Source organism: Coregonus lavaretus, assembly GCF_964263955.1.
Source record: "Coregonus lavaretus genome assembly, contig: HAP1_SCAFFOLD_1048, whole genome shotgun sequence".
In the NCBI taxonomy this organism is placed as follows: Eukaryota; Metazoa; Chordata; class Actinopteri; order Salmoniformes; family Salmonidae; genus Coregonus; species Coregonus lavaretus.
The window spans coordinates 3,739-16,532 of NW_028165378.1; the positions used below are offsets into that span (position 1 = coordinate 3,739).

The 12,794-nt window shown below is 45.0% G+C and overlaps 1 protein-coding gene across 1 annotated transcript in view; it reads left to right on the forward strand.

Annotated features, from left to right (window-relative positions):
- Nucleotides 1-345: 345 nt before the first annotated feature.
- The window catches only part of LOC311115918 (speckle-type POZ protein-like), a gene marked incomplete at its 5' end in the record, with an annotated part of 44,459 nt that continues 32,010 nt past the window's right edge, over nucleotides 346-12,794 (forward strand). The window contains one exon of the mRNA XM_084191042.1: nucleotides 346-473. Within this exon, the coding sequence (XP_084047168.1) occupies nucleotides 346-473 (128 nt within the window). The remainder of the gene's footprint in view (nucleotides 474-12,794) is intronic.

The window sequence follows — 12,794 nt, forward strand, 5'->3', positions numbered from 1 at the left end:
GGCATTTCTCCTGTGTGTTTGTAGTGCCCAGAACCCTCCCTGCCTTTCCTCAGTCAGACATACTTGCAGTCCATAAGCACATTATAATGGGAGGCTTTGATCCCTGCTTATCCCACCTGCTTATCGTGCTTGTGTGCGTGAGTGCGTGCCAGAGATGAGAGAGTGTGTAAAAAATGTGTGGCATCGTTTTCTTATGAGGTGTTAAAAGTCCCCTGCAGGTGACACTTCCTTCATTCAACCTCCTGTCTTGTCGGGCTGTGCTCACTTTCTCTCTCTCCTTTCTCATGGTCATGACACACACACACACACATGCACTAACTGTCTGTGTGTTGTTCCCCTTTACAGAGAGCCAGAGGGCGTACCGGTTTGTCCAGGGGAAGGACTGGGGCTTTAAGAAGTTCATCAGGAGAGACTTCCTGCTGGACGAGGCCAATGGGCTGCTGCCTGACGACAAGCTCACTCTCTTCTGTGAGGTAGGACACAAGTTAACATAACATAGAGATACAGGTAACTGCCAAAATAAAGGAAATAAGGTGAATGAGGGATTCAAGGTATATTGAAAACAGGTGCGGTTTCTGAGTTAATTATGCAATTAACATCCCATCATGCTTAGGGTCATGTATAAAAATGCCCAGTTGCCCATTATTTTGAGTACCATGGCTAGAAGAAGAGATCTCAGTGACTTTGAAAGAGGGGTCTCAAAGGAGCATAGGGGTTTAAAGGGTGTGTGTCTGTCACCAGATCTCAACCCAACTGAACAATTTATAGGAGATTCTGGAGTGGCGCCTGAGACAGCGTTTTCCAACACCATCAACAAAATACCAAATGATGGAATTTCTCCGTGTAGAATGGTGTCAAGGCGCATTGAAGCTGTTCTGGCAGCTCATGTTGGCCCAACGCCCTATTAAGACACTGTTACTGTTTCCTTTATTTTGGCAGTTACCTGTATCTCTATAGACTGGTTGGTTGTTTAGCAACAAAACCGACTTGTGCGCAACTATGGGGCAAAACAGACGGGTTGGCTTAGATTGTTGATAACATGTAAACTATATTTTGTCTCCAATGTTTATTGAAAACATAAATAAAGTTGCACAATGAGAACTTGTCTCTCAAATACATTGTTATGGTTGTTGGTTAGCTATCTAGCTAGCAAATTTTAGCCATATTAGCATAGATGTGACATCAGTCAAAACACCTCAAAACAAGAAATGGTATCAAGAACAAGATCAAATGAGCTGAAACAATGTGACCTGACCAGGAAAACCTCTGAGTCCTAGTGATCGGTCATCACTAGTTACCACAGTCACAAAGTCATAAACCCTGTCTATTGCTACAATTTCTCTTCGCTAACCCTAACCACACTGCTAACCTTATTCCTAATCCTAACCTTAAATTGAGACCAAAAGGAGTTACGATTTAGCCTATTTTAACTTTGTGGCTGTGGAAACTAGTGGAAACCATATTAATGGGCTATAACTAGGGCTCAGAGTTTTTCCTGGTCAGGTCAAATTATTAGGAAAAACGCCTGGCTCTAACTGATACAGTGGGGGAAAAAAGTATTTAGTCAGCCACCAATTGTGCAAGTTCTCCCACTTAAAAAGATGAGAGGCCTGTAATTTTCATCATAGGTACACGTCAACTATGACAGACAAATTGAGAAAAAAAATCCAGAAAATCACATTGTAGGATTTTTAATGAATTTATTTGCAAATTATGGTGGAAAATAAGTATTTGGTCACCTACAAACAAGCAAGATTTCTGGCTCTCACAGACCTGTAACCTCTTCTTTAAGAGGCTCCTCTGTCCTCCACTCGTTACCTGTATTAATGGCACCTGTTTGAACTTATCAGTATAAAAGACACCTGTCCACAACCTCAAACAGTCACACTTCAAACTCCACTATGGCCAAGACCAAAGAGCTGTCAAAGGACACCAGAAACAAAATTGTAGACCTGCACCAGGCTTGGAAGACTGAATCTGCAATAAGTAAGCAGCTTGGTTTGAAGAAACCAACTGTGGGAGCAATTATTAGGAAATGGAAGACATACAAGACCACTGATAATCTCCCTCGATCTGGGGCTCCACGCAAGATCTCACCCCGTGGGGTCAAAATGATCACAAGAACGGTGAGCAAAAATCCCAGAACCACACGGGGGGACCTAGTGAATGACCTGCAGAGAGCTGGGACCAAAGTAACAAAGCCTACCATCAGTAACACACTACGCCGCCAGGGACTCAAATCCTGCAGTGCAAGACGTGTCCCCCTGCTTAAGCCAGTACATGTCCAGGCCCGTCTGACGTTTGCTAGAGTGCATTTGGATGATCCAGAAGAGGATTGGGAGAATGTCATATGGTCAGATGAAACCAAAATATAACTTTTTGGTAAAAACTCAACTCGTCGTGTTTGGAGGACAAAGAATGCTGAGTTGCATCCAAAGAACACCATACCTACTGTGAAGCATGGGGGTGGAAACATCATGCTTTGGGGCTGTTTTTCTGCAAAGGGACCAGGACGACTGATCCGTGTAAAGGAAAGAATGAATGGGGCCATGTATCGTGAGATTTTGAGTGAAAACCTCCTTCCATCAGCAAGGGCATTGAAGATGAAACGTGGCTGGGTCTTTCAGCATGACAATGATCCCAAACACACCGCCCGGGCAACGAAGGAGTGGCTTCGTAAGAAGCATTTCAAGGTCCTGGAGTGGCCTAGCCAGTCTCCAGATCTCAACCCCATAGAAAATCTTTGGAGGGAGTTGAAAGTCTGTGTTGCCCAGCGACAGCCCCAAAACATCACTGCTCTAGAGGAGATCTGCATGGAGGAATGGGCCAAAATACCAGCAACAGTGTGTGAAAACCTTGTGAAGACTTACAGAAAACGTTTGACCTGTGTCATTGCGAACAAAGGGTATATAACAAAGTATTGAGAAACTTTTGCTATTGACCAAATACTTATTTTCCACCATAATTTGCAAATAAATTCATTAAAAATCCTACAATGTGATTTTCTGGATTTTTTTTATTCTCATTTTGTCTGTCATAGTTGACGTGTACCTATGATGAAAATTACAGGCCTCTCTCATCTTTTTAAGTGGGAGAACTTGCACAATTGGTGGCTGACTAAATACTTTTTTCCCCCACTGTACATGTATGTGTGATGTGTGCATGTTCTGTGACAAAAGCACCTGTGTGTCTGTGTGACTCCCTCTATCCAGCTCCATGCTGATTCTTATTCTGTCAGTTTGTCAGTAGGGCTCAGATCAGATGCTGTTGTGTTGGGTGCTGTTGGGCTAGATGATATGATTAACTGTAAGTCGCTCTGGATAAGAGCGTCTGCTAAATGACTAAAATGTCAAAATGTCAAATGATATCCCCTGTCATTACTAGGCTGTAACAGAGGGGGCAGCAGAGGTCAACCTTCCCTCCCTCTCTCTGTCTCTCTCTCTCTCTCTCTCTCCTTCGCTCTCTCTCCGCTCTCGCTCTCTCTCTCTCTCTGTGTTTGTGTGTCTCTCTCTCTCTCTGTGTCTCTCTCTCTCTCTCTCTCTCTCTCTCTGTGTCTCTCTCTCTCTCTCTCTCTCTGTGTCTCTCTCTGTGTCTCTCTCTGTGTCTCTCTCTCTCTCTCTCTCTGCCTGTATCTCTCTCTCTCTCTCTCTCTGCCTGTATCTCTCTCTCTCTCTCTCTCTCTCTCTCTCTCTCTCTCTCTCTCTCTCTCTCTCTCTCTCTCTCTCTCTCTCTCTCTCTCTCTCTCTCTCTCTCTCTCTCTCCCCCCCCCCCCCCCTTATGTTGGATGGGGGAACAGAGTAGAGGTAAAACTTTCTGGATATGTTAATGTCCTTGTTGTAATGCATGTGCCCATAAATGTTTAAAAAGCATGGCGGTGGCTGTTTAAAACAATCCTAATTAACCCTGCGGGGGTATGGTGCTGGAAACCATGTCTTGAAGTTTCCCCCTGTTTGTTACGAGAGAGAAGAGCGATGTGCAAGTATGTTTAAAGTGTTTCCAAACTGGGCCTATTGACTTATGAGTAGGAGGGGCAAAGCAGCTACTACAGAGCTGTGTTTGGGGGTGGGGGTGGAGGTGTGTGTGACTGCGTGTACTGTGCCTGTGTATGTGAGAGAGGCTTGACATAGAGAGAGTACTTCAACACAGCCCTCTCCTGTGGTGTGAGGCTGCTGGGTGGTTGTAGTAATGGGTGGCTGCGCATCGTCTGTAAATCTCTGGTAATTACACCAGCTCCATTAATGAGGAAACCAATGTTGGTTACAGTGTGGTTTAGGGCTGGGCGGTATACCGTATTTTACTATATACCAGCATTGCTGCATAGACCGGTTTGAGTTTTTACTTTACCTTCTATAATGGTATTTGAATGTTTGGTTTGTGATATGCCGTGTGTAACGTCAATTTCTATTGTTTACACCGCTACTTGAGTCATCCCACTCCACCCTTTCTCTCTCAATTCCGTTTTCCTCAGACCTAGCCCCACCACCTGTCACTCAAGGAGCACATTTGTTGTTGCTTGGCCATGAGACACTTGTGTTAAGTCTGCATGGTAAATGCAGCACATGCAACAATATTAATGACAACGATGTTTCCACTTTGCTTCTTAATAATACATCCACAAGCGTTCTATAATTAATTACACTATTAGTTTGTGTTTCTTACATCTGCAAACAGCTAGTTTGTCTTTTCTTAGCAAGTTTTAGCTAAATCGTGTTAGCCGCTAATGCTAATCGCTAGTTAGCTGGCTAGCTAGCTAGCTAGTTAATAAATGTACTGAGTCAGAGCAAATTTAGCTGGCTAGTACAACCTGATATGAGTTTTGGTGTAGGCCTAAATATGCATATTGTTTGTGCAACAGTATCTTCTAAATCAAAGAGGAATAGGCAAAGCATGAATATGTTAGCTACATGAAGAAACATTGAATGTTGCCAAAGATGATGGGGTCCCCTAGGAAACACTGACCATCACTTTGGTTCCTACCCAGTCACAATAACTCCTCCCTGGTGTTTTCATTCGTTGTCATGTCAAACAACACTGTATTCAAAGTGGCCAATAATATTTATATTCTAATTATAGAATTAGAATAAACAATATATTTCCATGATTCCAAGTGTTTTGATCTAATTCGCAAGTCAAATGACAATTGCAACATTTGGTTAAAAATAAGGCCTAGTGTTTTTTGCCCATATCGTGCAGCCCTACATGGATATGCAGGAAATTATTTTTTGTTTAATAAACCGTATAAAACAATCAGAATGGAGAAAGACCCATTGAAATCATCTAGGGTCACGCACTACTCATAAAGACAATATAGAATTTGTATTATTCAAAAACATAAAATGCCATCATACCTTCAACATAGAAAAAAATTAACTGTGATATGATACGCTATATATGCAAAAGTATGTTGACACCTCTTCAAATTAGTGGATTCGGCTATTTCAGCCACACCCCTTGCTGACAGGTGTATAAAATCGAGCACACAGCCATGCAATCTCCGTAGACAAACATTGGCAGTAGAATGGTCTTACTGAAGAGCTAAGTGACTTTCAACGTGGCACCGTCATAGAATGCCACCTTTCCAACAAGTCAGTTCCTCAAATTTCTGCCCAGTTAGAGCTGCCCTGGTCAACTCGAAGTGCTGTTATTGTGAAGTGGAAACTTCTAGGAGCAACAACGGCTTAGCCGTGAAATTGTAGGCCACACAAGCTCACAGAACGGGACCTCCAGGTGCTGAAGCGCGTAGAGCGTAAATATTGTCTGTCAGTTGCAACACTCACTACCAAGTTCGGCCATGGAAGCAACGTCGGCACAAGAACTGTTAATCGGGAGCTTCATGAAATGGGTTTCCATGGCCGAGCAGCCGCACACAAACATAAGATCACCCTGCACAATGTCAAGCGTCGGCTGGGGTGTTGTAAAGATAGCCGCCATTGGACTCTGGAGCAGTGGAAACGCGTTCTCTGGAGTGATGAATCATACTTCACAATCTGGCAGTCCGACGGACAAATCTGGGTTTGGCGGATGCCAGGAGAAGGCTACCTGCCCAAATGCATAGTGCCAACTATAAAGTTTGGTGGAGGAGGAATAATGGTCTGGGGCTGTTTTTCATGGTTCGGGCTAGGCCCCTTTGTTCCAGTGAAGGGAAATCTTAACTCTACAGCATACAATGACATTCTAGATGATTCTGTGCTTCCAACTTTATGGCAACAGTTTGGGGAAGGCCCTTTCCTGTTTCAGCATGACAATGCCCCCGTGCACAAAGCGAGGTCCATACAGAAATGGTTTGTCGAGATCGGTGTGGAAGAACTTGACTGTCCTGACCTCAACCACATCGAACACCTTTGGGATGAATTGGAACGACAACTGTGAGCCAGGCCTAATCGCCCAACATCGGTGCCCGATCTCACTAATGCTCTTGTGGCTGAATGGAAGTCCCCGAAGCAATGTTCCAACATCTAGTGGAAAGTGTTCCCAGAAGAGTGGAGGCTGTTATAGCAGCAAAGGGGGGACCATCTCCATATTAATGCCCATGATTTTGGAATGAGATATCGCCCAGCCCTAGTGTGGGTTACTGTAGTGAGTTAGTGACCCTGGAATAAATGATGAGGGTGCTACCACAAGGTCTAGTAGTGTAAAGTACTTCAATATTCCTGGTCCTTGTTCTCCCTGTGATGCAGTCTTTATTACCATCAGAGACCTGGCTCCTTGTTTTCGCCTCCTCTCATTCTGTTTCCTTCTCTTTTTCTCTCTCTCTCCTTTCTCTCTCTCTCCACTCTTTCTCTCTCCTTTTGTGAGAATGCTGTTCATTGACCACAGCTCAGTGTTCAACACCATTGTCCCTTCCAAGCTCGTCACCAAGCTTAGGACCCTGGGACTGAACATCTCCCTCTGTATCTGGATCCTGGACTTCCTGGTGGGCCGACCCCAGGTGGTGAAGGGTAGGCAACATCACGTCCGCCACACTGACCCTCAACACGGGGGCCCCAAAGGGGTGTGTGCTTAGTCCCCTCCTGTACTTCCTGTTCACACACGACTGCATGGCCACACACGACTCCAACACCATTATTAAGTTTGCTGACGATACGACGGTGGTAGGTCTGATCACCGGCGACGATGAGACAGCCTACAAGGAGGAGATCGGTGACCTGGCAGTGTGGTGGCGGGACAACAACCTCTCCCTCAACGTCAGTAAGATCAAGGAGCTGATCATGGACTGCAGGAAAGGGGGGGGGGGGGGGCACTCCCCCATCCACATCGACGGGCTGCAGTGGAGCGGGTTGAGAGCTTCATGTTCCTCTGTGTCCAAATCACTAAGCACTTAGAATGGTCCACGTGCACAGTCGTGAAGAAGGCACAACAGTGCCTCTTCCCCCTCAGGAAGTTGAAAAGGTTTGGCAATGGGCCCTCAAATCCTCAAAAAGGTCTACAGTTGCACCATTGAGAGCATCTTAACTGGCTGCATTACTGCTTGGTATGGCAACAACACCGCCCTCGATCACATGGCGCTACAGAAGGTGGTGCGGACAGGCCAGTACATCATTGGGGCCGAGCTCCCTGCCATCCAGGACCTCTATATCAGGCGGTGTGAAAGGAAGACCCAGAAAATCATTAAAGACTCCAGCGACCCAAGCCATAGACTGTTCTCTCTGCTTCCGCACGGCAAGTGGTACCGTTGCATCAAGTATGACACCAACAGGGTCCTGAACAGCTTCTATCCCCAAGCCATAACACTTCTAAATAGCTAACAGAATTGTTATACGGAATATCTGAGTTGGCCCTTGTATTTATTTTTTATCTCTTTGCACACTCACGGGACTCTACACACACACTGACACTCCAACACACACATAACATGCACACAAATGTATACGGACTCTACAGAAACGCACAAACACTCACATACTATCATCATTTACGCTGCTGCTACTCTGTTTATCGTACACTGAGCAAAATTAAGGACACCTGCTCTTTCCATGACAGACTGACAGGTGAATCCAGGTGAAAGCTATTACATTTACATTTACGTCATTTAGCAGACGCTCTTATCCAGAGCGACTTACAAATTGGTGCATTCACCCTATAGCCAGTGGGATAACCACTTTACAAATGATTTTATTTTATTTTATTTTTTTATTATTTTTTTGTTTTTTTGGGGGGGTAGAAGGATTACTTTATCCTATCCCAGGTATTCCTTAAAGAGGTGGGGTTTCAAATGTCTCCGGAAGGTGGTGAGTGACTCCGCTGTCCTGGCGTCGTGAGGGAGCTTGTTCCACCATTGGGGTGCCAGAGCAGCGAACAGTTTTGACTGGGCTGAGCGGGAACTATGCTTCCGCAGAGGAAGGGGAGCCAGCAGGCCAGAGGTGGATGAACGCAATGCCCTCGTTTGGGTGTAGGGACTGATCAGAGCCTGAAGGTACGGAGGTGCCGTTCCCCTCACAGCTCCATAGGCAAGCACCATGGTCTTGTAACAGATGCGAGCTTCAACTGGAAGCCAGTGGAGTGTGCGGAGGAGGGGGGTGACGTGAGAGAACTTGGGAAGGTTGAACACCAGACGGGCTGCGGCATTCTGGATGAGTTGTAGGGGTTTAATGGCACAGGCAGGGAGCCCAGCCAACAGCGAGTTGCAGTAATCCAGACGGGAGATGACAAGTGCCTGGATTAGGACCTGTGCCGCTTCCTGTGTAAGGCAGGGTCGTACTCTCCGAATGTTGTAGAGCATGAACCTGCAGGATCGGGTCACCGCCTTGATGTTAGCGGAGAACGACAGGGTGTTGTCCAGGGTCACGCCAAGGCTCTTCGCACTCTGGGAGGAGGACACAACGGAGTTGTCAACCGTGATGGCGAGATCATGGAACGGGCAGTCCTTCCCCGGGAGGAAGAGCAGCTCCGTCTTGCCAGGGTTCAGCTTGAGGTGGTGATCCATCATCCATACTGATATGTCTGCCAGACATGCAGAGATGCGATTCGCCACCTGGTTGTCAGAAGGGGGAAAGGAGAAGATTAGTTGTGTATCGTCAGCGTAGCAATGATAGGAGAGGCCATGTGAGGATATGACAGAGCCAAGTGACTTGGTGTATAGGGAGAAAAGGAGAGGGCCTAGAACTGAGCCCTGGGGGACACCAGTGGTGAGAGCACGTGGTGCGGAGACAGATTCTCGCCACGCCACTTGGTAGGAGCGACCGGTCAGGTAGGACGCAATCCAGGAGTGAGCCGCGCCGGAGATGCCCAGCTCGGAGAGGGTGGAGAGGAGGATCTGATGGTTCACAGTATCAAAGGCAGCAGACAGGTCTAGAAGGACAAGAGCAGAGGAGAGAGAGTTAGCTTTAGCAGTGCGGAGAGCCTCCGTGACACAGAGAAGAGCAGTCTCAGTTGAATGACCAGTCCTGAAACCTGACTGGTTTGGATCAAGAAGGTCATTCTGAGAGAGATAGCAAGAGAGTTGGCTAAAGACGGCACGCTCAATAGTTTTGGAAAGAAAAGAAAGAAGGGATACTGGTCTGTAGTTGTTGACATCAGTGGGATCGAGTGTTGGTTTTTTGAGAAGGGGTGCAACTCTCGCTCTCTTGAAGACTGAAGGGACATAGCCAGTGGTCAAGGATGAGTTGATCAGCGAGGTGAGGTAGGGGAGAAGGTCACCGGAGATGGTCTGGAGAAGAGAGGAGGGGATGGGGTCAAGCGGGCAGGTTGTTGGGCGGCCTGCAGTCACAAGTCGCAAGATTTTATCTGGAGAGAGAGGGGAGAAAGAAGTCAAAGCATAGGGTAGGGCAGTGTGAGCAGGACCAGCAGTGTCATTAGACTTAACAAACGAGCTATGATCCCTTATTGATATCAATAAGGGATGCAACTCAATAATTAGGATGGTGTTCCTAATGTTTGGTATACTCTGTGTATATCCTGATGCCTAGTCACCTTACCCCTATACATACAGTGCATTTGGAAAGTATTCAGGCCCCTTGACTTTTTCCACATTTTGTTACGTTACAGCCTTATTCTAAAATGAATTAAATAATTTTTTTGCCTCATCAATCTACACACATTACCCCATAATGACAAAGCGAAAACAGGTTCTTAGAATGTTTTGCAAATGTATTAAGAATAAAAAAATGGAAATAAGTATTCAGACCCTTTGCTATGAGACTCGAAATTGAGCTCAGGTGCTTCCTGTTTCCATTGATCATCCTTGAGATGTTTCTACAACTTGATTGGAGTTCACCTGTGGTAAATTCAAATGATTGGACATGATTTGGAAAGGCACAAACCTGTCTATGTAATGTCCCACAGTTGACGGAGCAAAAACCAAGTCATGAGGTTGAAGGATATGTTTGTTGAGCTCTGAGACAGGATTGTGTTGAGGCACAGATCTGGGGAAGGGTACCAAAAAATTTCTGAAGCATTGAAGGTCCCCAAGAACACAGTGGCCTCCATCTTTCTTAAATGGAGGAAGTTTGGAACCACCAAGACTCTTCCTAAAGCTGGCCGCCCGGCCAAACTGAGCAATCGCGGGAGAAGGGCCTTGGTCAGGGAGGTGACCAATAACCCAATGGTCACTCTGACAGAGCTCCAGAGTTCCTCTGTGGAGATGGGAGAACCTTCCAGAAGGACAACCATCTCTGCAGCACTCCACCAATCAGGCCTTTATGGTAGAGTGGCCAGACGGAAGCCACTCCTCAGTAAAAGGCACATGACAGCCCGCTTGGAGTTTGCCAAAAGGCACCTAAAGGATTCTCAGACAATGAGAAACAAGATTCTCTGGTATGATGAAACCAAGATTGAACTCGTTGGCCTGAATGCCAAGCGTCACGTCTGGAGGAAATCTGGCACTATCCCTACGGTGAAGCATGGTGGTGGCAGCTGTCGGTATGTTTTCAGCGGCAGGGACTGGGAGACTAGTCAGGATCGAGGGAAAGATGAACGGAGCAAAGTACAGAGAGATCCTTAATGAAAACATTTACATTTATATTTTAGTCATTTAGCAGACACTCTTATCCAGAGCGACTTACAGTTAGTGAGTGCATAAATTTTTTTCATAATAAAAGAAACAATTTGAAATGCAGCACATCCTGTAAAGTAATCAGATAACTTTTAGAATGTGTTAAAGACCTTGTTTCCCTACCAAAATCCATATACAAACAGTTGTGTAAACAGTTATGCAACTGTATGCAATAGTAGAATGACAAGGGAGCCTTAAAAACAGGTTATTGCAAGGGCAGTGTATTCCCAGGTGAATCAGCTACGTGGCCTAATCAACTAAACAAGATGATAACGTGAAAGTATACGAGGGTTTCACTTTCATATCAAAACCACTCAAGACTATATCACAGACCAAAACTACTTGTCCTAAAATGTAATAGCCTTATCACTGCATTCTCCATTTCTGCAATTTTGAGATCTCATGATATTGGAGTGGAAACCAACAAGACCACACAATGAACGTATATATCAGCGGTTCTCCAAGTGGGTTCCGCAGAGGTATTGCAGGGGTTACACGGCCAGATCTCAAAATGTATATAAAAAAACAGTTAACAGATTTTGGCCAAGAGATCTGTAGAACAAGTTTAGAGAGTGTAATATAATACAATGTAATATTATGAATCAACAATTTATATTCTTAACCCTGGGCAACATGGGCCTGGGAGGCTCACAGGGATATTGGTAGCAACAGTAATCCACCAATTAGTACTGTAATACAAAACTAAGTCAGAAACACATTCATCTTTAACTGTAAACACAGGTTTTTATTTTATGTTGTAGATTTTGATTGTGAGATACCACAGTAAGTTACATGGAAAGATATGTTGAGGAGAGAGAATGCTGAGGGAATCAGACAGAAGACCTGAACTGGGTACTGGATATGGAAATGCACCACATGAAGGCAGTGGTGTAAAGTTCTTAAGTAAAAATACTTTAAAGTACTACTTAAGTCATTTTATGGGGTATCTGTACTTTACTACTTATATTTTTGACAACTTTCATATTTTACTTCACTACATTCCTAAAGAAAATAATGTACTTTTTACTCCATACATTTTCCCTGACACCCAAAAGTACTCATTACATTTTCAATGCTTAGCAGGACAGAAAAATTGTCCAATTCACGCACATTTTCTATTAAGGTATCTTTTACTGTTACTCAAGTATGACAATTGGGTAGTTTTTCCACCATTTATTTTTTATTTTATTACAATCAATATTAAAATAGTACAACAAGGATGTATGCTGGCGGGCTTGGGTTACCACAAAACACAGCTCTCAAAAATAAAATAATCTGAAAAAAACTTTGACTCAACATTTATATACACACTGTGTCATCCTCTGTCGCCCTAGGCTCCCTGCCTACAAGCGATCTCACTCCACACTCAGTTACAGAGTGCTCAGGACCTCAGACTGGGGCAAAGGTTCACCTTCCAATAGGACAACGACCCTAAGCATACCAAGACAACGCAGGAGTGGCTTTGGGACAAGTCTCTGAATATCCTTGAGTGGCCCAGCCAGAGCCCGGACTTGAACCTGATCGAACATCTCTGGAGAGACCTGAAAATAGCTGTGCAGCGACGCTCCCCATCCAACCTGACAGAACTTGAGTGGATCTGCAGAGAAGAATGGAGACATTCCCCAAATACAGGTGTGCCAAGCTTGTAGCATCATACCCAAGAAGACTTGAGGCCGTAATCGCTGCCAAAGGTGCTTCAACAAAGTACTGAGTAAAGGATCTGAATACTTACAGTGGGGAGAACAAGTATTTGATACACTGCCGATTTTGCAGGTTTTCCTACTTACAAAGCATGTAGAGGTCT